Source organism: Panthera onca, chromosome A1 (assembly GCF_046562875.1).
Source record: "Panthera onca isolate mPanOnc1 chromosome A1, mPanOnc1 haplotype 2, whole genome shotgun sequence".
In the NCBI taxonomy this organism is placed as follows: Eukaryota; Metazoa; Chordata; class Mammalia; order Carnivora; family Felidae; genus Panthera; species Panthera onca.
This window is the reverse complement of record NC_138339.1, coordinates 146,954,198-146,980,637: the sequence shown is the minus strand read 5'-3', so window position 1 is coordinate 146,980,637 and position 26,440 is coordinate 146,954,198. Positions and strand designations below refer to the sequence as shown.

The following is a 26,440-nucleotide window of genomic DNA, read 5'->3' as shown; positions in this document are numbered from 1 at the left end:
GCCTTAAATGACAAGAAAGAGGCATCCACATGGGGTACTGGGAGGAAGATTGTCCTAAGCAGGAGGAAACTATTCAAAGTGGAGAGTTCCCCTGACGGTAATGAACTTGGTGTGTACAAGGGAAAGAAAGAAAGTAGTGCATTTGAGCACTGTTAAGTGAACATGAGAGTGGTGGAGATGAGATTCCTTGGAGGTAGGGCAGAGGCCAGTTCAGGCAGGGTCCTGAGACGGTCATGGTAAAAAATTGAGGGTTTTTAGTAGTTGCAATGGAGCACTACTGGAGTGCTTTATGTAGGAGAGTTATCCTACCTGGCTTATATTTTTAAAAAGATCACTCTGGTTGCTCTCTGCAGAATGGATCATGGGAAGGCCCGAGTGGAAGCAGTTAGGGTGGCTGTGACTAGGTTTATGTTAATGGAGTTGTATACAAGCAAGTCCAAACTCTCACAATCTTTGACCTTCCAAAATAAAGGGTTCCACCTTCCTATTCCATCATCTCAACTAACACTTATAACTATCATCTAACCATGTACTTGTTTATTGTCTGTCATTCTCATTTAGGATGGTCACATAAAATACGAGCCTTCTGTTAAAACTGCATTTCAGGTAGAATAACTTATTTTTACTATAGGTGTTCCCAAATATTGCATGGGAAATTCGAATACTAAAAAAACTATTCGCCACCTGAAATGCTAACAGACTGGGCAGCCTGCATTTTTATGAGCTAAATCTGGCAACGTGACCCCCACTAGAATGTGAGTTCCATACGGGCAGGAACCACGTCTGTCCGGGCCCCAACGTACGCCTTGGGCTTAGCGTAGTGCCTGTCGGAACACGGTGGGAGCGCACACCTGCTCACGGAATGAATTAAAAAAGGATTTAAGGAAAGAATGAGTCAGTGAATAAAAGGCTGCACGAGAGCCCCTTGGTGCGGGGGACCTGTGGGTGGGCACGCGGGAAGACAGAGAAAACCGAGATTGGCCTGGTGCAGCGGGGAAGCGGACGCGCTGAGGTCACCGGCGCCTGCGGCCCCGGTGACGTCATCACGCCCGCGCTGCCGGCCTCGCCTGGGCTTCAGCGGCGCCGGCTCGTCCTCTGCTGTTGTGGTGACGGGGTAGGGGGTAGGGGTGGGGTCTCTGGTGACCCCGGCCCAGCGCAGACAGTCTGCGGAGCGGTCCAGTCCCGGCGGTGGCCTTCTGCGCCTGTCATTGACCGTCAGCCGGCAGGCCTGGCCGCTCCCCCGAGGGGAGAACTTTTCAGGGCCATGTCCAGGCCGAGCAGCGTCTCCCCGCGGCCGCCCGCGCCTGGCGGCGGGGGCGGCCCCGCTCCGTGCGGTCCTGGGGGCGGAGGCCGGGCAAAGGGGCTGAAGGACATTCGTATAGACGAGGAGGTGAAGATCGCAGTCAATATCGCTCTGGAGCGCTTCCGCTACGGGGACCAGAGAGGTGAGGTTCCTGACAGGGACCCCGCCGGCTGCCCCGCCTCCCCCAAGCCCGGGCCCACCGAGTGAAGGGGCTGCCTCAGAGGTGGGAGGGCAGACCCGGGCCGTCCCCCGTTCCGGCCCCCACGGCGGCCGGGGGCCACGCTTGGTGGCCCTCTGTGGGATGCGCGGCGTCCTGCGCGTCTGCAGGGTGAAGGCACTTGCCCGGCATTAATCAGGTGAAAAGAGTCGGGTTGCTCCTTTACAGGGGGCGTTTCTTTCCCCAGAGAGAGGCCTGTAGGCAGCCTGGGGCGGCTTAGCCACAGCTTTTAGGTATTGGTGAGCCCCTACTTTTTTTTTTTTTTTTTTTTAAAGGAAATTGTGGCAGCCTTAGCGGAGGCATGTTTAAGCTACAGAAGTAGAAGAGAAGGAAATCAGGCAAATAAATGCATTGGGAACACGTAGTGCATTGTTTACATCCCGATAGCATCACCCTTAAACACTTAAAAACAATCAGACTTTGGTAGATGAAACGTTTCTCACGCCTCTTAGGGTTAGAAGGCTGCTCGTCCTGGGTCACGCAGTGCAGAACGGGCAGCCGACCCGCGGTCATCAGTACAGCATATTGAGTGCCCAGTCCGGTTTGCTGGCCTAAATAGGGTACCCGTTCGTTAACCCGGAGTTTACGGTCCTGAACAGGCAATGACCTGGACAGAGTGAACTTACATTACACAGAGCCTCAGCAATAGTGTTTAACAACAAATCCAGTCTGAGATAAGTCTGTACCGTTTTGAAAGCAAGACCATGTGGAGTTTGACGTTGAGCATTCATAATGCTTGAGCATACTTCATCATGGAAGGAAGTGAGCCTTTTGTTAATGAAGCCAGTAAGGACTTAAGTTAAAAGAGTAAAATATGTTCATCAGTCATCGTACCAATTGAAGATTCCAGCCCAAATAAGAGTAATCTTTGGTGAACATTAGAGCCTTCTATCATATGTTTCTGTAATTTTTACTAATATCACAATTCTGGCAGACATTTAGTAGTTCTTGAATTAATATCTACTTTTCACGTAACCTATAAATTTGATTATTTGTATGATTTTTTTCATATTTTACATTTATGTGTCTATATTGAAGTACCTTGAAAGAAAATTGTATATTCCCAAATGGTACTTTGTGTTTTTTTTTTTTCTTTTTTTTCATGTAGAAATGGAATTTCCTTCCTCTTTGACCAGTACTGAAAGAGCCTTTATTCATCGATTGAGTCAGTCTCTTGGTTTGGTTTCTAAAAGTAAAGGGTAAGCTGATAGTTTTTCTTATTTAAAAAGAATTATTTGCCAAAAAAAGAGAAGTGTTTCTCTTGAAGTAGTTATTACTGTTTTAGATTCACATTCTTAATTATACTGTATGTAGATAAACTGATTCATGTCTGTACCAAACTCAGCTTTTTCCTTTTCCTCTTATCCTTCCCTCTTTTGTTTTCCCTTAGAGATTAAATAAATAGATAAATAAATAAATAAAATTTAAGATGTAAGAAAAATAGCTTAAAAGATGAAGTTGCTTGCTTGAGGAGGATGTTTTCTTTTTTCATAGAAACTAAGTCTCATTTTTTAAAAAGAGTGGATGGACTAAAGATAGTAAGTACAATTATTTACAGAACTATTTCTTTTAAGGTTACCATACTGTAGTGGTAACTTTAGAATACATAATCGTTTTCTTTCCTACCAACTTAAGAATCTTATGATTAGAAATGATTAAATAGAATGGACCAGGAAGAAACAGTATATTTTTTTCAGAGTCCCTCATCTGTAGGGGGGAAAAAGTCACTTGAACCATCCAAATTGAAGAACTCTAAAATTATGTGGAATGATTTCATTTTGGGAATAAGGATGGTGGGGTTGATATATAGCAGAGTTTCTTGGTATTGTCACTATGAACATTTTAGACTGGATAATTCTTTATTGTGGAAGGCTGTCTTGTGTATCGTAGGATATTTAGAAGTATATCTAACCATATTGATATGTGCCAGGAACACCTCCACCCACAGTTTTAACAACCAGAAATGCCTCTAGACATTGCCAGAATGTTCTGGGGAGCAAAATTGTGTCTGGTTAAGAGCCACCGAGAGGGGGAGAGGAAGATCAAATTTCAGCTTACCAGGGTTTAGGTTAAGAAGAGAGAAAAAAAATGACTGTTAGGTTAATATATTAATAAACAACAGGAATGTCTTAAGATGAAAGTATTTGGTGTAGGAATGTCTGGTATTTGAATGCCCACAGTGATACATTACTGAGTGACACGGGATTTAGCTTAGGTGAATGTGCCTTTTGTTTGTTTGTTTTTTGTTTCTGTGTTTCAGCTTTTATTTATTTATTTTTAATTTAATTTATTTTTTTAATTTACATCCAAGTTAGTTAGCATGTAGTGCAGCAGTCATTTCAGGAGTAGATTCCTTAATGCCCCTTACCCATTTAGCCCATCCCCCCTCCCACAACCTCCCTAGTAACCCTGTTTGTTCTCTGTATTTAAGAGTCTCTTATGTTTTGTCCCCCTCCCTGTGTTTATATTTTTCCTTCCCTTCCCTTCTGTTCATCTGTTTTCTATCTTAAAGGCCTCATAGGAGTGAAGTCATATGGTATTTGTCTTTCTCTGACTGGCTAATTTCGCTTAGCATAATACCCTCTAGTACCATCCACATAGTTGCAAATGGGGTGGATGTGCCTTTTGAACATTACTAAGGCCAGTGTGCAAAGCAATGGTTAGGTTTCAATCATGCCCATAGCATAGTCCTCTGTGTAGGTTAAATACAGCACTTGAAAATGAAAAGAGTACAGGGCCATAATCCTTTATCCAAGAATACCTGGACTAAGTAGATTTTGAGATTCAGATTTTAGGAACATTTTAGGATTTTTTTGCAGTATGTTATGTAATAACTCCTCGTAAGGTGCAGGCATCACCTTTAATCACAATATTTCTGCCGAAAAATATAGGCTGTTCACAGTAAGATAAATACTGGAAACAGCCTGTCAATGTAATCAGGTTTTGATACCAACTGAAGTTGTTGCTGTCAACTTTAAAACCGGCAGTTATTTTACCAGCAGAAGATGGGTTTCTTTGGAAGTAGAGAGTTGCCATGTGGGACAAGCAGGCTAGTGTACAAAACCATCCGAAAGTCCAACAAACAGAAGAGAGGAACATTATTTTATGGAGAAGAAGGAGGAAGTTGGGAGGGGTTGTTTTGAACAAATTCCATTGGAGAGAAGCAAGAAATTCAGGGTGATGTTGGTTTCTCAATTGGCTGGGTTGCTGGGGTGGTTGATTTCTTGTAGAAGATGCAGTGTACATCTTTTCCTGTTGGGGCTTGTAATTGAATCTACTTTCCTCTGGAGGAGTCTTCTGTTGGGTCTGTAATTGACAATTTTTCCTGTAATTGACATGAGTGGTTTGGCTTTCCCTACCAGCTTCCTCTTCTAGCATCCCCAGTCCACTTTAATGAGGTTTCCTTTTATTAATTTTCACATTGCAAACTTAGAAGGATCTTCCAGTTTTCATTGTTGTTTGGGTTGAAGAGTTGCAGATACGAGGGGTGCCTGGGTGGCTCAGTCAGTTGGCTGAACATCCGACTTCCACTCAGGTCATGATCTCACAGTTTGGGGGTTCGGCCCCGCATTGGGCTCTGTGCTGACAGCTCAGAGCCTGGAGCCTGCTTGGAATTCTGTATCTCCTGCTCTCTCTGTCCCTCCCCTGCTTATTCTCTGTCTCTCTCTCTCAAAATATACAAACATTAAAAAAAATATTAAAAAAAAGTTGCTTTTAGAGGTTTCAGGTCTGTCTTAACAAATGTCTGTTGTAAAGCAGCTATATCATTTCTATGGTTAAACTTTTTTTAAAAATTTTTTTTTTAACGTTTATTTATTTTTGAGACAGAGAGAGACAGAGCATGAACGGGGGAGGGTCAGAGAGAGGGAGACACAGAATCTGAAACAGGCTCCAGGCTCCGAGCTGTCAGCACAGAGCCCGACGCGGGGCTCGAACTCACGGACCGCAAGATCATGACCTGAGCCGAAGTCGGCCATTTAACTGACTGAGCCACCCAGGTGCCCCTAAACTGGTTTTGAATTATAAATAGTTAACTTCGAAATGACCATTAGAAATTACTCTTAGAGGGGTGCTTGGGTGACTCAGTCGGTTAAGTGTCTGACTCTTGATCTCAGCTCAGGTCTTGATCTCAGGGTCGTGAGTTCAAGCCCTGTGTGGGACTCTGTGCTGGGTATGGAGCCTACTTAAAAAAAAGAAAAGAAAAAGAAATTACTCTTAGTAAAGAAGTCCATTGGAATAGTCTACCTCTGTTTTTGTTCAGTAGCATAACTGTTTAAGGGATGATCCAGAATGGAGAAACCTGGGGAAAGGTAGAGAGCAAGATAGAAGCTATCAGGACAAGAAAAGGTGGGTGAGAAAACACTGAAGAGACAGAGAGAGGAAAAAAGATGCTAAGGGAAACAAGGCAACCCTGCCTTCTTATCTAGTCCATAGTTCCTATTCCTAGTGCTCTGCAAGCCCTCTTAGGATATTTCTTAGTGCTTTCCCTCCCCAATTTATCATTGATTAAAGGTAGTATAGTGTTTATCTAGTGTTCCTTGTGATTTTCAAATGCCTTTACTTGTTTTCATATGTATGAAGAACTTCTTACACGTTCTTTCTTTTTATTTGCATGAGAATGTGTACGTGACTTATATTTTCATGGGTTTTTCTGTTCACTTTTGAGTAAACGTTTTTTTTTTTTTTCTTTCTTCCCCCAGTGCCTAGCATAACTTCATTAACTTAATAAGGTAGTTTTTCTGCCTTTTTTTTTTTTTTTTCTTTTGTACCTGGCATCATGGTTCCTTAATATGTATTTGAGAGAGAGCCTGTGGAGGAAAAGGCAGGAAGCCTGGATTTGACTCCTAGTCTCTTACTACCTGGTTCTCTAGCTTTGGTCATGGCCCTTAACTTAAAAAAAAATTTTTTTTTTTTTAATGTTTATTTACTTTTGAGAGAGGGAAAGAGACACAGAGTGTATGCTGGGGAGGGTCAGAGAGAGAAGGAGACACAGAATCCGAAGCAGGCTCCAGGCTCTGAGCTATTAGCATAGAGCCCTACACGGGCTCAAACTCCCAAACTGAGATCATGACCTGAGCCGATGTTGGACGCTTAACCAACTGAGCCACTCAGGCGCCCCTAAGTAGGTTATTTAATCCTCACAATAGTCTTAACCAGTAGATTCTATTAATAATGTCTGGTACCTATATAACAGATGGGACAGTTCAGCGTTGGAGAGGTTAAGTGATTTTCCCCAAGGTCACATGGCTAGTGAGTGGCAGAGCCAGGATTTGAATATAGTTAATGTTTAGTTTTTGATGTTTACAGTGAGTTCATGGTGATGTCCTAGGAGCAGTGAGCAGTTAAAATCGAATTATTAGATAGGTCTCATCTTTAAGTTGCTTATAGTCCAAAGTCACAGAATGAACAAATGTACCACAATTATAGTGTCCATGATATGAGACAGCTTTGTTTAGGGACAAAACTAACTGGTTGGTTTATTAATTTCCACATAGTCATAAAATAAAGTACAAATTAGGATGATAATAGACTTTAATAAATCTGCAATTCTGTATTACAGTATGAGGAAGAAAATGGTTTGGAGTTAGGTCTTTGCATCTTTCTGCATAATGGAAGTATAAACTAAGGAAATAGGAAATTACACATTTGCAAAGCATCATACAAATATGTATTATTTTTTGAGAGATTAGGTCCTTGGTGGTTGTGAACTTTTTAAGTCATTTCAGATTTTGGCTCCTTAGCTGATTTTTTAAAGTGTCTATGGATTTGGAGAGTGGAGAATAATAAGGCATAGGGTGGTATTTGAGTTAAGTGTTGAGTAACATACTGTGTAAATTGATAAATTGATTAATATTAAAATTGCATCAAATTTGATGAGTTATTTTTCCTTAAAAGGAAGCCAAAACTTAATTATAGCATGTATTGATTACTTTCACACTTTGAAAGTTAGATACTATGATGTTCATGCCTATAATTTTAGCACATTTACTTTTATATTAAAAATTGCATATGGAGCTTACATTTCATTATTTGAAAAAATTATTGTGGCATTAATGTATTTAGCATCTCTTCCACATTATGCGGCTAGTTTCTAGTTAACTTTGCTTTGAAAAGGAGTCTCTCTTTTTTTTTTTATTATTTTTTTTAATGTTTATTTATTTTCTTGAGAGACAGAGTATGAGCAGGGGAGGGGCAAAGAGTAAAACACAGAATCTAAAGAGGCTCCAGACTCTGAGCTGTCAGCACAGAGCCGGATGCGGGGCTTGAACTTACAAGTGGTGAGATCATGACCTGAGCCGAAGTCGGACGCTCAACCGACTGAACCACCCAGGTGCCCCTGAAAAGGAGTCCCTTAATGGTTTTGTTCAAAGAGTAGTGCCAATTTGGGATGAAAGCAAAATGAGACCTCAGCGTGTTTACATAGTAGGACAAATCTCTGCTAGATTGAATGTTTTCATCCTCAAAACAACGATGCAAATATTTTACCAAACATTTCACTCATCTTTTTATCATTTATCAGTGTCACCGTGGAGCTAAATATGGTAGGAATGAGCACTGAGAGCTACAAGTAGAATCTTTTACTAAAACATGAAAACTACCAAGTTGATAATACCTTTCTGCCCCCTCACCTATGTTCAAAGTGAATTCAGTACATTTTGAATGGTAATGGTTGAGTACTCACACATGCTTAGTTTGGGTTCTTTTTGTACATAAATGATGTATTCTTAGTAGGCAGCCTCTGTTAGGAAAGTTTGAATCTGACTGATTTTAGTTGTGAGCTTATTGAGGAGAGTATGTTTTACTTAACTGTAATCCCGGCTTCTAGCATAGCACCTGGCATAGAATAGGGGCTTAATATATGATTAATGATTGATTGAATGAATGGAATAAAATTAGTTACAGGTGAAATATAGCATAGCTTTCCCAAGACAACTTCCAAGAAAATTAAAGCATCTTGGAACTGACAGAAATAGTAGAGATTTTTGAATTAAGTTGTATACAGTGTCAGAGAGATAAAATGGTTTTTGATCACACAGCTAGTTAGTTGAAAGATTTTTTACTAGGTGAACACAAGCCTTCCGAATCTTGCTCTAGTGATCATTCCAGCACACTTCCAGCCCTCTGTAGTTAAAATTTTTATGAAGTAAATGGGGAATGGATGATTAAGTCTATAACGACTGTGCTGAATTTTCAGAAAGGTCCATAGAAAAGAACCTACTACAGAGATCATCTTTTAGAATCCAGCAATTGTCATTTACCATGGAAATAACTGGAATTCCTAGATCAGGTTAAATTTAGTTACTTCATTTTTATCCCATAATTTCAAGATGACTAAACACTTTTTAAAAAGCAGATGACAGCACCGAAAGCTTATAATCCATTAAAGCATTCCATAAAACATTTCCAGAAATTAAAAACCTTGGTAAATCAAAAGCCTTACTTAAGAAGTCTTAGAGAGCTAAAACTGTATAGGTTAATCTCCAGTTTTATGTTATTTTTACGGTGAAGATTTTGTTGAAAATTTTAAATCTAATGAAAATTAGAAAAACTGTACATATACTTACCATTGTATTTGTGGCTTTGTTGCTCATTTCTGTAATATAATAGTGACATTAACAAATGATAGAACCTTTTATGAAGTATTTTGGGTAACTTTTTAAAAATAAGTGATTTTTTTTTCCCAGACTAAAACTATAATAACAGCTTTAATTCATTTAATGCTTATTCTGCTCAACTTACTCAAACATTAACAGATGTTTTCCCTTAACATGCATTATCTTATTTAATCATATGAATAATCATTTGAGGCAGGTATTATTATTATCGTAGGCTCAGAGCTGTTAAATAATTTGCTTATGGTCCCAACAACTACTAAGTGGTAGAGCTAGGATTCAAACCCAGGTTGGTATGCTTTTAGAGCTTGCGCTCTTTTCTAGTACTATATCGTACTGGATTATAGACATGCATTATTAAACCATTCAAAACACGTTTGAGGACTTCCTGTGTGTCTAACATTATACCTAGTACTCTAGAAGCTACAAAAGTCAAAAAAGACATTGTCAGTCTGGATCAGTTGAAGAAATAAATATACCTACATCAAATCATTTGAGAACTGTTATAAATCACCATTACCTTATAACTGAAGGCTAGAGCCAGAAGCTTTGAAAAATTTGTTTTTTTCTCCCCATATGCATATAAAAATACTTATCAGTAATGTTGATTTATGCTTTTTTGGTCCAACCACTAAGCTTGGTTCTTTTAACAGGTTTTCATGGGATGTGACATTACCAGCATACTATGGAAACGTTCAGTGGGATATATTAGTCTGGACAGTGAACCATAACTTTTTAATGATCATTTTTAGATTCTGTTGTTCAACAGATTGGTTTTCTCCCTCTGTATGCTTCCAGCATATATTAACTGGTGATGTTTCATCCACCATGAAGTCTGCTAAGACTAGACTTTAACATTTGTGGGTAAGTAAGCCATTTTTGCAGTTTAAAAACTGGATTGGTAGCATTTTGAAACTTTAATTGAAAATGGTCTTTTGGCCACTTCAGCACCAAACCCCTCCTTATTGAATTTTTGGGGATTTTCAGCATCTTCTCACAAAGCATTTTGATTTTTTCCAATGTTTTGCTTAAGACGTGTTGCCTAAGTAGGCATACATCATATGTGAACCAATTGACTATATATAGTAAATAAATGATTTTTATTAATATTCAGAAAGGGAGCAAATAGATACCTAACTGTGAAGAAGAAAGATGGATCAGAAACAGCTCATGCAATGATGACCTGTAATTTGACTCATAATACAAAACATGCTGTTAGGAGCCTAATTCAAAGATTTCCTGTCACCAATAAAGAGCGTACTGAACTTCTGCCTAAAACAGAAAGAGGAAATGTGTTTGCAGTTGAAGCTGGTATGTATTTTCTGGGGGAGCTTCCTTGTTTATCCTATTAATTGATGACTGTTCTTTTTCCATTTTAAATTAATTAAAAAAAACACTAAGATGCAGTAAGATTTCTCAGTTTGAATAGTCTGTTAGAAATGATGAAGAACTGTGAAAATTTGGGAATGAAATGCAGTGTTAAGGCATGTCATGAAGTTAGACAAATCTTTAAGTGTCACAGTAATAGCTATCATTTTTGGAGCACTTATTGTGTGCTAGGCAGGATACTAAACTCTTTATAGAGGGCCTCATAGCAACCCTCCCAAGGTAAGAATTTCCTCTATTTCAAGGGTGAGTAGACTGGGGTGCAGAGCAGTAAAATAATTTGTTCAAGGCTACTCAACCAGCCCATAAACTGCAGAGCTGGGATTTGGCTCCAAGGTCTGGACTTTGCTGTATTAACGTTGCCGAGGCATGCTAATGAGTGCGATTTTGAACTGGGGCTTTAGCTTCTGGTAAGAGGACAGAGTCTTCATTACACTAACTTGCTGAAAGCTAGATAAATGATACATTTAGGTTATAGAATGAAGCTGTAATTTTATTATTTGGAAAAATAACTTCCTAGTGAGAAAACCATTAATAACCTAAAGCAACAGATTTCATAATTTCCATCGTCTGTTGGAGTAGGTTTGCAGAGTGTAGCAAACACATGGTCTTAGATAGCGAGGGAATTAAGTTTTAAATACATGCACACAAAAATGTTTTGAATTATGTGAAGAATATAAAACATTATGCTTTTTTATTCTTGTCTTATTAATTAAATGTAGCTGTTGGCAAAAATTCTCAATTAGGAAATTTGTTAAGCATTAGGACTTTATGTTTACACATATCATTCTATCTGTTCACATAAATCTTACATAGTTAGCTTTAAACACAGAGAATATTTTTCTTTTCATAACGTGTTTTCATATTGTACATAACAGACTTTATAAATAATGCACATTGTTACCTACTTACAAAATTTTAATTTTTTGTGTGTAATTATTGATAGAAGCAAGCCTGAAAACTGTTTTAGGATATCAGAATCACGTTTTATTTTTAATGGGTATGGAGTGATTGATTTTTGTTTGTAAATGTTATGCATGAGAAATACTTTTAGAAATTTGCTTTCTAATTACTACTGAAATTTATAACTTATTTTTTAAAGAATATTAAGCATAGAGTACAACACTAAGCTATTGCTTGCTAACTTTATACAGACTGAAGAGAGAAATTACTTATCTTTGTGTGTAATGTTTTTTAAAAAATGTTGATCATAAATGTTTTTGTTTTTTGTTCATTTTCAAAGAAAACCGGGAAATGAGCAAAACGAGTGGGCGACTCAACAATGGCATACCTCAGATTCCAGTGAAAAGAGAAGAATCTGAATTTGATTCTTTCAGGCAGTCTCTGCCAGTGTTTGAGAAACAAGAAGAAATTGTTAAAATAATTAAAGAAAATAAAGTAGTTTTGATCGTAGGAGAAACTGGGTCTGGAAAGACTACACAGGTTGGTTTCTTCTTTGTTGTTTATGGAAGAAAAAATATTTTTTTCCACATGGCAGTTTTATAACAAATTTATACTACATGTATTTTAACAAAAACAACCCCTTTTGGGTACTTTAATGTTTATTTCAAAAATAAATTGTTACTGGGAGTGTGTTTTGAGAATTGGTAGAAAGGAAATGTTTTAAAATATTTTTAAACTAGCACCTTGGGCCTCCATTTAAATAGAAGCGGGGATGTGGTTTGGCCTCATGAAAGGAATATGGACTGGGCTAGTCTTGTTAACCTCTGTGAGCGGGAGCCCTCATTTGTAAAATGGAGCTAATACTTGCTCCCATTCACCATGACTTTTAGAGAGGTCTATAAAGTGCCTGTCAGTGTTTTGTGCATAGGAGTTAAACTAAAAGCAATATTAATAATACCAAACGTTAATATAAAGTTGACTGTAGACATTGAGGCCTGCGCAGGTCCCAACCTGTCTGTGGTTTGGGGTTGCTATCTGCCTCATAAAGGAAAGTAGAGGGTTTATCTTCTGGGAAGACAAAGTCGTCTTCTCCTCTGAAAAAGCCTCCTACATAGTTAGCTTTGGCTTTTCTGGGAATAGGGAGGCAGGGATTGAGGCCTCCTGAGTCTGGGTTTTCAGCTGAGGTAGAGAAGACCGTGTTTATAACCAGAAAAGTATTTAGTGGTGTTTTAAATATTATGCCTACATGCCTGTTATCTGTTAGATATCCTAAAAATGATTTCTCTCAGTTTTTTGTTTGCTCTGTAGCTTTACTTTATGGTATCTTGTGTATTAGCTTTACTAATTATTTATTTAGTCACATCTGTCAATCTTTTTTTTAGGGCTTTGAGCCATGCTGAGAAAGGCATTTCCTATCCCAAGATTAAAAAACATTTTCCTATAAATACTTTATTCTAGTATTTTTGTATTTATAGTTTTAAAAATCCATCTGGAATTTATAATATCATGTCAGGTAGGAATCCATCTTACTGTTTTGTTCATGTTAATATCTAGTTGTTCCGATATAATTTTTATTTAATTATCTTTTCCCCCCTCACTTAAGGTAGCACTTTTGATCAAACGAAGTTTCTATAGTACTTGGGTCTATTTCTGGAATTTTTGTTATCTGTCTTTAATTATTTTTGCACCAGGATCCCTCTTTTTTGCTTTTTGTCGTTTTACAGTATGTAGCATAATATTCCAGTTTATTATCTTCTCTTCTTAAATATTTCCTAAGAGAAAATTATTTCCTTAAATATTTCCTATTTGTGTTCATTTATGCTTCTGTATAAACTAGTCAAGTTTAAAAAAATCCTAGAGGCTGAAACATGCATGAAATGATGCTCTCTCTCTCACTTACAGTTAAATGAAATCAAAACAATGATTATATTTTTCAACTATCAGAGGGGCAGAAACTAAAACATTAACAATACATATTTGCATAGGTGTTGGGAAAGCAGCATCTTCTGCTTTATGGGCAGGGTATAAATTGTTTTGGAGGCGATTTGATAATACTTCTCTCCAATTTAAATTTACATACTCTTGGGGTGGCTGGGTGGCTCAGTTGGTTTAGTATCTGACTCTTGATTTCAGCTCAGGTAATAATCCTGGGGTCATGGGATCTAGCCCTGTGTTGGGCTCTGTGCTGAGCATGGAGTCAGCTTGGGTCTCTCTCTCTCTCTCTCCCTCTGCCCCTCTCCCCTGCTCTCTCTAAAACAAACAAACAAACAAACAAAACCCACCTTAAAACATTTACATGCTCTTTCATCTGACCTGTGTGTGTGTGTGTGTGTGTGTGCGCGCGCGCGCACACACACACACACACACACACACACACACCTTTTTTTTTTAATATTCATTTTTGAGAGAGAGAGAGATCACGAGCAGGGGAGGGGCAGAGAGATAGAGAGAGAGAGACAGACAGACAGACACAGAATCCAAAGCAGGCTCCAGGCTCTGAACTGTCAGCACAGAGCCCAGTGTGGAGCTTGAGCCACAAATCATGAGATCATGACCTTAGCCAAAGTTGGACGCTTAACCGACTGAGCCATCTAGGTGCCCCTGCATATATATCTTTATAAAAGTTTGTGAAGATAGATATTCACTGCAGCAGTTTTTATAATAGCAAGCAGTAATATCAGTAACTTAAAAAAACTAGAAATTATTTAACATGATATTTGTTAAATTATAGCACATCCCTAGGATGGAATATTCAGCTATTAGAATGGATTAGGTAGATCTGAGTATTAAGTGAAATCTGCAAATTTTATAAACATTAAGTACGGTAATCGCTTTGTGTGAATAAAAGCCTGTTAATATACACAAATATTCTAAATTGTGTAAACACTTTTTCCCTGAAACAGTTCATAAGAAGTAGTAGTTATTTTTTAAAAATAGTTATTTTTGAAAGAGAGAGAGGGAGGGAGAGAGAGAACGTGAGTGGGGAAGGGGCAGAGAGAGAGGGAGACACAGAATCTGAAGTAGGCTTCAGGCTCTGAGTTGTCAGTACAGAGCCTGATGCGGGACTTGAACTTACGAAATGTGAGATCATGACCGGAGCCAAAGTCAGATGCTTAACTGACTGAACCACCCAGGCGCCCCAATAGTAGTTACTTTTTTGGAGAATACTGGTAGTGGTACGGTAAGAAAGACTTACTTTTTAAGTCCTTCTGACATGTACATCCCAGTATTAGGCTATTTTTGTTTTCTTTATGCTTTTCACTATTTAAAAAAATTCCAGTGGAATTTTGATTGTTGTTTCATTGACTTTATAGAATAATTTGGATAGAATTGACATTTTTGAAGTATTGATTATTTCTATTCAAGATTGTGTCCTATTTATTCAGTTAGTGTTTTTTAGTTGTATTTTATATTTGTGGAATTTGTTTTTGTGCAAGCCTTATTTCTCTGTGAATTTGGTTTTTTTACAAAATTTTTTTTAAAGTTTATTTATTTATTTGAGAGAGTGAGCAGGGGAGAGGCAGAGATAGAGATAGAATCCCAAGCAGGCGCCTTGCTGTCAGCACAAGAGCCTGAGGTGGGGCTCGATCCCAGGTACTGTGAGATCATGACCTGAACTGAAACCAAGAGTCAGATGCTTAACCAACTGAGTGCCCTTGTATGAATTTGTTTTTAGTATTTTCATTTTAGTTTCTCTTGTGAATCAGATCTTTGAAAATTACATTTTCTAGCTGATTGTTAAGAGTTACATAAAAGTTGTTGATTTTATGATTATTTGGACACGTTACCAAACTTTTCTAATTCTAGTAGTTTTTCAGTTGTGATTGACTTGGACTTTCTGGGTATATAGTCATGTCATTTTATAGTACTTTAAAACTTTCATTTCAGATTCCTCAGTTCCTTTTAGATGATTGCTTTAAAAATGGTATCCCCTGCCGTATATTTTGTACCCAGCCAAGAAGGTTAGCAGCTATTGCTGTGGCTGAAAGAGTTGCTGCAGAGAGAAGAGAAAGGATTGGTCAAACGATTGGATATCAGATCCGATTAGAAAGCAGGTAACCATGGTTCTCCTGTAGCCTAGCATTCTTAGAAAAGATTAATGTTTATATGTCATTAAATAGGGACTATGTTAGTCGAAAAGTTAGATGATCATTTTGCTCCAAGTAAGTCTTTGATAGGATGTTGAGGTCATGTCTGAACTTCATAAGGTTTTGAATACATAGTTGAAGAAAGAGTTTGGGCCATGGATAAAAATCCCATTTCATAGGGGGATTTATGATCGAATACAAGTTATTTTGCCTCCTTAAGGTTTTTTTAAAAAAAAAATCTATTTAATGGTTTCTTAAAATAATTAATAAAAGGCTGTTAGTAATAAAAATTTTGTGAGTTCGTCAGGTATAAAATACATATTTCAATAACTTGGCTAATAAAGCATACAAACTGCTATGCTATATTAGTAACTTTAACATTTATAAAACTTACATATGAGATTAGCATTTAATGTAACCATGTTTTAATTACATTTATGAGTTGTAATTGTGTGCTTTATTTTTGTTTTTTTTTTTAAAAAGGGTTTCTCCAAAGACACTTCTGACATTTTGCACTAATGGGGTATTGCTTCGTACATTGATGGCGGGAGATAGTACATTGTCGACTGTGACACATGTTATTGTGGTAAGAATATTGCTGAGTTTTGCCGTATACAGCTCAGATTGCTTAAGAATTTGAATATGTAATTAATTATATTTTTAGAATAGAATAGGGGTGAAAGCCAGTTTTTTTTTGAACAGGTATTATAATGAAGTTACTTTTTATTGCCTGTAATTATTAGAAATAAATTTTACTTGTATTAAGTAAAGAATTCTTACCATTAGGTTTTATGAGGGCAAATTAAATGTATAGGTAGATTTTCAAAAAGTGCTTTTTATATGTGAAAATGATACAACTACTTAGCGTTCCTCAGAATGGGGTGAAAATTTTCTTTTTTTTCTCTCTCTGCTTAGTCATCTGATTCCACCTTTGGCTAATATGTATTTCCCAGTCCTTGCTTTATAGTCCTTTAACTTCATAGTTAAGCTGCTAAATTAAGTAGCCGTTGATGAAGTAGATGAATTACCACCTTATTAAAAAGTTGTAAGCTTTTATCCAGTTTGTGTCAGAAAACAATTAGATTAAGTTTTAGAAGCTTGCAATAAGCAGCTTTAGAAAACTTATTAGTTTTGTTCATTCAAACCAAAGGGCGCACCTGTACCCTGATGCTAATTGAAGCATGTTTAAATAGATTGTATATTTATCAAAAGTATGTTAAATTAGACTCCACTAATTCTGAATTTGTTGTAGTTTGTATGTCTTTTATATTATGTTAAGAGGCAGTGCTTTGTTTCAGTTGGTTGTTAATGTCTGATTATTTCTGAATTGTCCATAATACAACACTTTCACGAGTACCAATTGGCCTTGTTCACATTTAATTTGAATTACTATAAAACCCAGCAGCCCCATAATTTTAAAGGCTTAGTCATCCATAATGTTTTAACTATTCCATGGTTTTATTTTTTGTTTACTGCAGGACGAAGTACATGAAAGGGATCGATTTAGTGATTTTTTACTTACAAAGTTAAGAGATCTGTTGCAAAAGCACCCAACTTTGAAACTTATTCTTTCTAGTGCCGCCTTGGATGTAAATCTTTTTATAAGATATTTTGGAAGTTGTCCAGTGATCTATAGTAAGTTAAATTGTCAGATTTCTTCTAGGATTTTAATGAAAGTATACTTTTGGCATGATTATATTTATTGTAATAGGAATTGGGGAATGTTCTGAAGTAGAGTGCATCCATTTCTGTTTTCTCTGAGACCTGCCTCCTAATCATTCATCTGTATATATTTCCATCCTCTCCTTTTCCACCTATACTCGTTGATATTGTGTTGTGAGACAGTTTTTCATTCTTAAAAGGAAATGTGCTTTATTGTGGTCCTGTATCCTCCTTAAATTCTGTCCTACAGCTTCCCCTTTATTGCTAGACTCCTTGAAAAGAGCAGTCTACACTCCTGTGTTTACTTCCTGTGTACTTTTTTTTTAATATGATTTTTTTATTTAAAAAAAACGTTTATTTATTTTGAGAGAGCGAGTGAGCAGGGGAGGTGTAGGGGTTGAGGGAGACAGAGGATCCCCAGCAGGCTCCATGCTGTCAGCACAGAGCATGATGCAGGGCTCGAACTTACAAACCGTGAGGTCATGACTTGAGCTGAAACCAAGAGTCAGACGCTTAACCGACTGAACCACCCAGGAGCCCCTAAGCAGCTATTTTAATATTTCATAATATGAATGTATCATGATTTATTTAACCATTTATTTTTGAACACTCAGATTGGTTCTAGACTCTGCTCATCCCCCCTCCATAAACAGTGTTATAATAAACATCCTGTATGTATATCCTTATATACTGGTGCTCTTATTTCTAGGGATAGATTCCTGAAAGTACAATTGTTGAGTAAAAGAGTGTATCTGGTTTTTTTTTTTTTTTTTTTTTTGAGTGTATCTGTTTTTAATTTTGACAGCTTTTGCCATTTTACTTTTTCAAAGAGCTGAAATGATTTATATTTCTGTAGTGTATGGGGCTGTTCACTCATGTATTGTTACCAGTATTGTTTTGATACTGATATAATTGCCAAGCCTACTATTTAAATTTTACACAAAAATCTTACTTAAACTTTCCATATTTCTCATGGTTGGCCCCTCTTTTTTGTGTGTGAAATGCTCACATCCCAGAATTTATTTGACAACACTGTCTCCTAATTCTGCATTAGCACTTGTACCCTCATGGTCTCCTTGGTGGGCTTCTCTTTTGCATGGTGCTTATATATTGGTATTCTTTGGGATTATTCCCTTGATCCTTTTTTTTTTTTTTTCCTTCTTTCTCATTCATCTTCCCTTCCTTCTTCCTTCCTTTGTTTTCCTCTTCTTTCCTGGTCTGTGCTGTACTCTACTAGGTACTAGAGATGCGCAGGTAGTTTCCCTGGAAGCTCTCATTCATGCCTGTGGCTTCTACTTTCTTTTTATACTCATGGACCCTGAATCTTTGTTTCTGTTTATTTTTTGTTTATTTTGAACATTTTCTTTAAGTAAGCTTTATGCCCAGAGTGGGGCTTGAACTCATGACCCCCTGAGATCAAGAGTCCCATGCTGTACCAACTGAGCCAGCCGGGGGCTCCCTGAATCTTTGTTTCTAATTCAAACTGTTCTCCAGAGCTTTGGGCTTTGATGTCTTATAAGCAGCTCATTTCTAATATGTCCCAACCTAAATATTTAATCTCTTCTACAAAAATCTGTGTTGGAGCGCTTGGGTGGCTCAGTTGGTTAAGCATCCGACTTCGGCTCAGGTCATGATCTCGCGGTCCGTGAGTTCGAGCCCCGCGTCAGGCTCTGTGCTGACAGCTCAGAGCCTGGAGCCTGTTTCAGATTCTGTGTCTCCCTCTCTCTCTGACCCTCCACCGTTCATGCTGTCTCTCCCTGTCTCAAAAATAAATAAATGTTAAAAAAAAAATTAAAAAAAAAATCTGTGTTGTCCGTTTTAGTTAATCATACCATCAAGCTAATCACCTACATCACAAACCAGTCTTTCTTACAAAACTTATACATCTGCTAGTTGAAAGCTCGTTTTGTCACCTCACATTTGACATGTCTAAAACCAAACCCCAGCTCCCACCAGCCAGTCTGTTGCTTTTAGCTTTGCTTGTTACCTTTGAGATTGACCTCATCATCTATCTGGTTTTGTGCGCCAGACATCTAAGAAACATGGTTGACCCTTCATATCATTCCTTCATATCCAATTTAATGCTGAGTTTTGTGTATTTTGCTTCCTATCTCTGGAGTCTGTCTCTTGTCCATTTTTATCATCACCAGTTTTATTCAAATATTGTTCTCTTTTACTTGAATTATCAGATGATAACCTGGTCTCTTCCATCCCCTCTGCTCTCTTATCTATCTATCTATCTATCTAGAGAGTGCACGCATGCACACAAGAAAGAGTGGGAGAAAGGCAGAGAGAGAGAGAGAGAATACCAAGCACACTCCATGCTGTCAGCGTAGATGCGGGGCTTGATGTCATAATTGACCTGAGCCAAAATCAAGAGTTGGATGCCTAACCAACTGAGCCAACCAGGCACCCCCATTCCTCTGCTCTCTTTTATTTATTTTATTTAAAAAAATTTTTAATGTTTATTTATTTTTGAGAGGGACAGAGACAGAATGTGAGTGGGTTAGGGGCAGAGAGAGAGGGAGACACAGAATCTGAAGCAGGCTCCAGGCTCCGAGCTGTCAGAGCCTGACGTGGGGCTCGAATTCATGAGCTGTGAGATCATGACCTGAGCCAAAGTCAGACGCTCAACTGACTGAGCCACCCAGGTGCCCCTTAATATTTGTTTATTTTTGAGAGAGAGAGAGAGAGAGAGAGAGAGATAGAGACAGAGAGAGAGAACATAAGCAGGGGAGGGGCAGAGAGAGAGGAAGACACAGAATCCAAAGCAGGCTCCGGGCTCTGAGCTGCCAGCACAGAGCCTGATGTGGGGCTTGAACCCACGAACCATGAGATCATGACCTGAGCCAAAGTCCGATGCTTAACCAACTGAGCCATCCAGGTGCTTCTCCTCTGCTCTCTTCTAAATCCGTGTTGTCTACTGCAGCCAGAGTGGTCTTTTCTGACCTGGAATTCTGAGGATGTTGAGCACTCTGCTGAGCTTAAACTTTGGATAACCATTACCTCAGGATGAAGACCTAAATCCTTAATAAGGCTCACCTGTTTCTCCTGCCTCATCTCAAACTACAACCCCTCTTTACTCCCCATCTCCCGCCATGTTCCAGTTAGCTTCGCCAATTAGTTTCTTGAAGACATCATACTCTTTCCCATCATAGGATCTTTGCATGTGCTTTTGTTTTCTTCATTGTATATTTCTTCTGCATACAAGTTAGTATTTCATTTACCCCTTCTCTTTGTCCTCATCTTCTCTGAGAGGATGATTTTCTTGACTCATTCAAATCCCCTATTATGTGATGGTATCCTGTGCTTTTCTCTGAGAGGATTTATTACAACTCTGTTTTCACATTTATATTCTGGATTATTGGATTAATGTCTGTCTCCCTTTCTAGCGTGTAAGCTTCAAGAGAGTAGGAGGCAGCTGTGTTTCTGCTTATGATTTGTATTCCTGGGGTCTGCCATGATGACAGACACAGGATAAGTAGATAGTAAACCCTAGAAAAGACAAGCAAATGAGCAGTTCTGTAAAATGAAAATCCGAATTATATTTAAATATAATGACATGACAATATCATGGGGATCACTTGACCTTTGGAATTGCTTTTGGATTTTTATACTCCAGTTCATTAACTCAGGATTCTCATGTTTTTATGTGCATCGTCTCTGTGATGCAAACTGAGTCTTTAAAGTATACCTATTATTTAGTACAGGGAAGACCTTTTGAAGTAAAAGAAATGTTTCTGGAAGACATCTTAAGAACTACTGGATACACAAACAAAGAAATGTTAAAATACAAAAAGGAAAAACAACGAGGTAAGCTTTTTATCAAACAAATTTAAAACAAAAGTACTACTAGTACTAACTTTTTGGTCTTATCTTGTGGAGGTACAAGGACACTTGAAAGTATTTTTCCCTTGCACGTAATTGTATAAAATCATATTAGAGTTTGGTCCCAAGTGTACCTGCTACGTGGTGGTTTATGTCCATAAATTATCATCTATAGAGAGGAATTGAAAGTGGATGCTGGGGGTGGAGGAGGGTGAGTGTGTCTGTATCCAGAGATGCAGCCACTGTTTTAAGGAGGCCGAAGACTATGTGCTGCCGAGTGTTTGACATGCCGCATACGGTAAGAATGCGACCCGCCACAGCACATTGCACAGGACCCGGATGGGGAGTAGGCAGGAGGCATTGAAGGGAGTGGCATGTGAGTAGTAACAGGTTCATCTGTGATACAAATGCCAAGTTTTCAAATCTTGATTTCGTTATGAATTGCGTCTGTGCTTACAACTTAGCGTTATTTGCCCATTAATATATCTCTTAATCACGACTTACAGTATATCTCAGCTTTGGAGTTAGGGTGAGGTTCTTCTTGGTTGCTTTTTTTTTCCGATTTTTTTAAATGTTTATTTTTGAGAGAGAGAGAGCATGAGCAGGGGAGGGGCAGAGAGAGAGAGGGAGACACAGAATCTGAAGCGGGCTCCAGGCTCCACTCTGTCAGCACAGAGCCTGACGTGGGGCTTGAACTCACTGAGATCATGACCTGAGCCGAAGTCGGACACTTAACCTACTGAGCCACCCAGGCGCCCTTCTTCTTGCTTACTTTTAACTTCATTATTCGCGATATGAGATTTGGCTTCAAGCTTTGCTTCCTTTGTTTAGTCTGTGTGACCTTGGACAAGTATCTTAAGTTCTTTGGATTCTCCACTTGAATAAAAGCAGTGGGAATTAGCAATTCCTATTTCATATGTAGATCATAAAACTAGTAGATCTCTAAGCTTTTGAAGGTAAAAATTGTAGATCACTTGTACCTCAAACAACTGGCATGGTGATAGAAGTTCAATGAATGGTTTTTCTACAAAGTGCTGTATGAATATTAGTCATTGTTTTAAGCAATATTTATAGTATGGCTCAAATAGTTTTCTTGAAATTTGGACTGACTTAGAAGTAAACTTCTCACCAATAACGTGGAATAGATGATGTATTTAAGCATAAACATTACTGGATGTTTCTCATTAATGTATTTTGAAAAAATAAAGCCAACTTTGAAGTATTTTCAGATTCACTTAATTTTTAAAAGCACAATATATTCCCCAACGTGAAGCATTTGTGTACTTTTTTTTTGTTGTTGTTGTTACTAATTTAGAAGAGAAGCAACAAACTACTCTTACAGAATGGTATTCGGCTCAAGAGAATACATTCAAGCCTGAATCTCAGAGGCAGAGAACTGTTCCGAATGTGACTGAAGAGTATGATTTGTTGGATGATGGTGGTGATGCTGTCTTCAGCCAGTTGGTAAGACCTTGTTGATTTCACACTGATATTTTGAGTGGAAATTGTGTAGTTTAAAGAACATCTTATGAGATTATGTTACTGAATTATTACAGTGTAATTCTCTTAGTTTATCTTAGGCTACAACACATTTTTCAGAAAAACTTTCTAACACACTTTTTTTGGCAAATAATGCAACATTTTTTATTGTTTTATATGAATTTAAATTATTTCAATATTTTCTCTGATTTTTTTGAAGACAATAAAGATATTATGGATATATGTTATCATTGCCTGATATTTTATCATCTCAAAAGTTTTTTTTATTAAAATTTTTTTTATGTTTATTAATTTTGAAAGAGGCAGAACATGAGTGGGGGAGAAACAGAGAGGGAGACACAGAATCCAGAGTAGGCTCCAAGCTCTGAGCTGTCAGCACAGAACCCAGTGCAGGGCTCGAACCCATGAACCGCAAGATCATGACCTGAGGCAAAGTTGGATGCTTAACCCACTGAGCTACCCAGGTGCCCCTATCATCTCAAAAGTTTAAGAACCTGTGAGCTGAACAATGTAAGATAAATTCAGTTAAGAGAAAATTGAGAAAAAACTTTTGATATTAGAACAATGTAAGATAAGTTCAGTTAAGAGAAAATTGAGAAAAAACTTTTGATATTAGAGCCCATAGTCAATACTGGTGTTGTTTCTACAACCAACCAGCTATGTGACTTTATAAAATCAGTTACCTGCTGTAGCCCTCAGTTTATTCTTTTCTTCTGCTTTTCTTTTTTCTATTTTGCCACAGAATGTTTTACAAATGAAATATTTTGTAGAAGCCCTGCCTGCTCGTCTTTACTGTCCACTCCCATCCCTACATGGGGCTTCTGCTACCTTGGGTTCCATTGAAACTGTTTGAATCCAGGTTGAAAACTGGAACTAGCTGATTTCCTAGGTCCCTTCTGGTCTTTAATTCTGGTTTAGAATTCTTTAAAAGGCACTGGTGATTAGTGTGATGCAAAATATTGCTGGGCCTATGCACTTTTTGGAAAAAGAATTTAACTGTTTTGAGCATGAGAAGGTACATATGCAGGTGCATTTGGTTCAGTGAATAGCCTTTTGACCATTAAATCAGTGTTTCTTTTTTTTTTTAAATTTTTTTTTAACGTTTATTTATTTTTGAGACAGAGAGAGACAGAGCATGAACAGGGGAAGGTCAGAGAGAGAGGGAGACACAGAATCCAAAACAGGCTCCAGGCTCTGTGCTGTCAGCACAGAGCCCGACGCGGGGCTCAAGCTCACAGACCGCGAGATCACGACCTGAGCCGAAGTCGGCCGCTTAACCGACTGAGCCACCCAGGCGCCCCTAAATCAGTGTTTCTTAAGACTGGTTGCACATGAGCATCACCTCAGGAACTTATTTTAAAGCCCTTATGGAATCTTGCCTCCACCAGCAGAGGTTCTCATGAACTTGGCATCAGTGTTGAAATACACCAGTGTTGGCCCCTCTGATGTGCAGCTGGGAGAGAGAACCACTGGTGTACAAGTATATTTAGCAACATTTTGCTAGAAACACACTTAGGTAATATTTTGACTGAATCATGCTCCTTTGGTTACAAACTCATTCTCAGATGAAAGATAAATGTAAGAACAAGATACGATATTGTAAGTGGAGTGTGTGTGTTCAGATGAGAAACTTTTATGTCAAAGCCTGTGCTATTATATGTGGTTAGTAGTTCTTGTGGCCATTGTGTCATCTCATATTCTTTGCAAGCAAAGGTTAAGCTGTCAGGTAATTTATAACCTCTGCTTTTGTTTTGTTTTTTAAAGACAGAAAAAGATGTGAATTGCCTTGAACCATGGTTAATAAAGGAAATGGATGCTTGTCTTTCTGACATATGGCTACATAAAGATGTCGATGCCTTCGCTCAGGTCTTTCACCTTATTTTAACTGAAAATGTTAGCGGTATGTATAACTTCTTAAAAAATTTTTTTTTTACTCTTACAGTTATTTATGGTGGAAATGTAGTTTAATTCAGAATGTATGTACTACATTTGTTGTTCACAACCAATAATTTGTTCTTTTGGAGTACTTATTTCAGATGGACAAATCAAGATCTTATTAGCATAGTAGAATAAATATTGTGTTAAATCAGGGATTCTTTTTTTCTTTTTTTAATGTTAATTTTTGAGAGAGAGAGAGACAGAGCATGAGTGGGGCGGGGGAGTGGGAGTGGCAGAGAGAGAGGGAGACACTGAATCTGAAGCAAGCTCCAGGCTCTGAGCTGTCAGGGTAGGGCCCGACATGGTACTCGAACTCATGAACTGTGAGATCATGACCTGAGGTGAAGTTGGACGCTTAACCGACTGAGCCACCCAAGTGCCCCTAAATCAGGGATTCTTAATCTAGTTGTCTTCAGAATAGCTATGTGGGGGTCTGTGAATATATGTGCAGTTAAGTGCAGAGGTATTTTTCTGTATATATATTGTACCCATATTTCTGTATATATATTGTACCCATAAATACATGTTCCTTCCCTCCCAAGGGAATATCTTTGATTTTTTGAAATTTGTGATTTCAAAAAAGGAAGGAAAAAAAAGATTGATAACTTTGCTCTAGATTTTGTATTTAGTAAGTGGAGAATTTTAACATACCGTTAGTTATATAAGCTCAAGTACTCATTCATATGCACATGCTTTATGTCATGTGATACGTTTTCATAATGACCTAGTCTGATTTTGTTAGTTGATTCTAGTGACTATTGGTAACCGGAGGTGAGTTTCAGAACTCTCAAGCCTTCTAGGCAAAAGACAGAATGAAAGGCCAGAGAGTCAGTACTGGAAATGATTTAGATGTCAAGTGGTTTATCCCCTCAACTAAACTTCTCAGTGTTATTATTATTATTATTGATCACTCCTTTCTTGAAACATTTCCTTCAATCAGCCTATCCTATTCCAGCTGGAACTTCTTGGTTTCCTTCGCAGAATCTTCCCTTTTCCTGACCTCTAAATATGCAATGGCCCAGGCCTCAGTCCTTAGGCCTTGCTTCAATTTACACGGACTCCTTATGTGGTTCTCATCTAGTCATAGCTTTAAATACTTATTGTCTCTTAGTGAGTAGCTTCAGGTACAGTAGGTCAATCAGCCTAAAAATCTTTACTCTTTACTTACATCAATTCAGCCTATGGTTAGTATAGCTCGTTGCCAACCACATTGTCTTAGTGATTCATATCACCTTTAAAACTTCTAGTTCTTCTCTTTTTTTTTTTAACATGGGATTTTGTTAAATGAATGCCCCCTATCATTTACATGTTGTTCTGATTTTTTTTATTTATTTTTTTTTTTGAGTTTTTAAATCTCATAATTAGATTTGGCCCATTGGTTTTGGTTAACAACCCCCCTCCCCCCCGCCCCTGCCACCCAGTTCTAATTGTTACCTAGTGTATTAATAAACCTTCTCAGTTTATTAGCTCAGAAGGCCTGGGTCAATGACCATGTGCTATGTATGCTAGAAGAGGCTTTACGTCAATATTTAGGTGTAGTTGTTCAAATGGTTATAATTCCATAATGTACTAATCTAACAGACCTCTTAAGAAGGAAATGAAGATCTTTGTAAATTTAGTTTGATCTACTTTTTTTTTTTTCCAGTTTATCAGTCATTAAAAAAATAAATTGTCTGTATTTTGAAAAGTAACTTTTTGTATTTGGAAATGTGAACATTTGTTCATCTCCAGTTTTCTGGCAATCTTTTTTTCTCCAAAAGAGAAATGCCTTGCCATCTTACCTGAAAGTTAGGAAAATTTGAACTCTGAGGCAAGTTGCCTTAAAATATTTATGAAACATTAATGTATTATTCTTGACCTTCATCCTAGATATTTCTTTAGTGTATACTATTACTTGGATGTCATCATCCTATGCATCCAGGTCCTGCATCTTTATAAAAGTGTCACTGGACATTTTCTAGAGTGCGCTATGCTAGTATTTTAAGCTTTGTGAAGCAAACTA

At 37.9% G+C, this 26,440-nt stretch overlaps 1 protein-coding gene across 6 annotated transcripts in view; it reads left to right on the top strand.

The window, feature by feature from the left end:
- The first annotated feature begins 1,058 nt into the window (after positions 1 to 1,058).
- YTHDC2 (YTH N6-methyladenosine RNA binding protein C2) overlaps positions 1,059 to 26,440 on the top strand; it is a 96,409-nt gene continuing 71,027 nt past the window's right edge. For 4 of the 6 annotated variants that reach the window (XR_013557543.2, XR_009611193.3, XM_078451787.2 and 1 more), the window contains exons 1-10: positions 1,061 to 1,445; positions 2,629 to 2,719; positions 10,248 to 10,444; positions 11,763 to 11,962; positions 15,311 to 15,477; positions 15,994 to 16,096; positions 16,989 to 17,145; positions 20,878 to 20,985; positions 22,316 to 22,464; positions 24,265 to 24,400. Coding sequence is in view for 4 of the 6 variants with exons in the window: in XM_078451787.2 (XP_078307913.1) it covers positions 1,265 to 1,445; positions 2,629 to 2,719; positions 10,248 to 10,444; positions 11,763 to 11,962; positions 15,311 to 15,477; positions 15,994 to 16,096; positions 16,989 to 17,145; positions 20,878 to 20,985; positions 22,316 to 22,464; positions 24,265 to 24,400 (1,489 nt within the window). In the remaining 2 variants the exon portion in view is untranslated. Of the gene's footprint in view, positions 1,446 to 2,628; positions 2,720 to 10,247; positions 10,445 to 11,762; positions 11,963 to 15,310; positions 15,478 to 15,993; positions 16,097 to 16,988; positions 17,146 to 20,877; positions 20,986 to 22,315; positions 22,465 to 24,264; positions 24,401 to 26,440 lie in introns of those variants that run through there. The other 2 variants (XM_078451790.2, XM_060636351.3) reach the window with 2 other exon arrangements.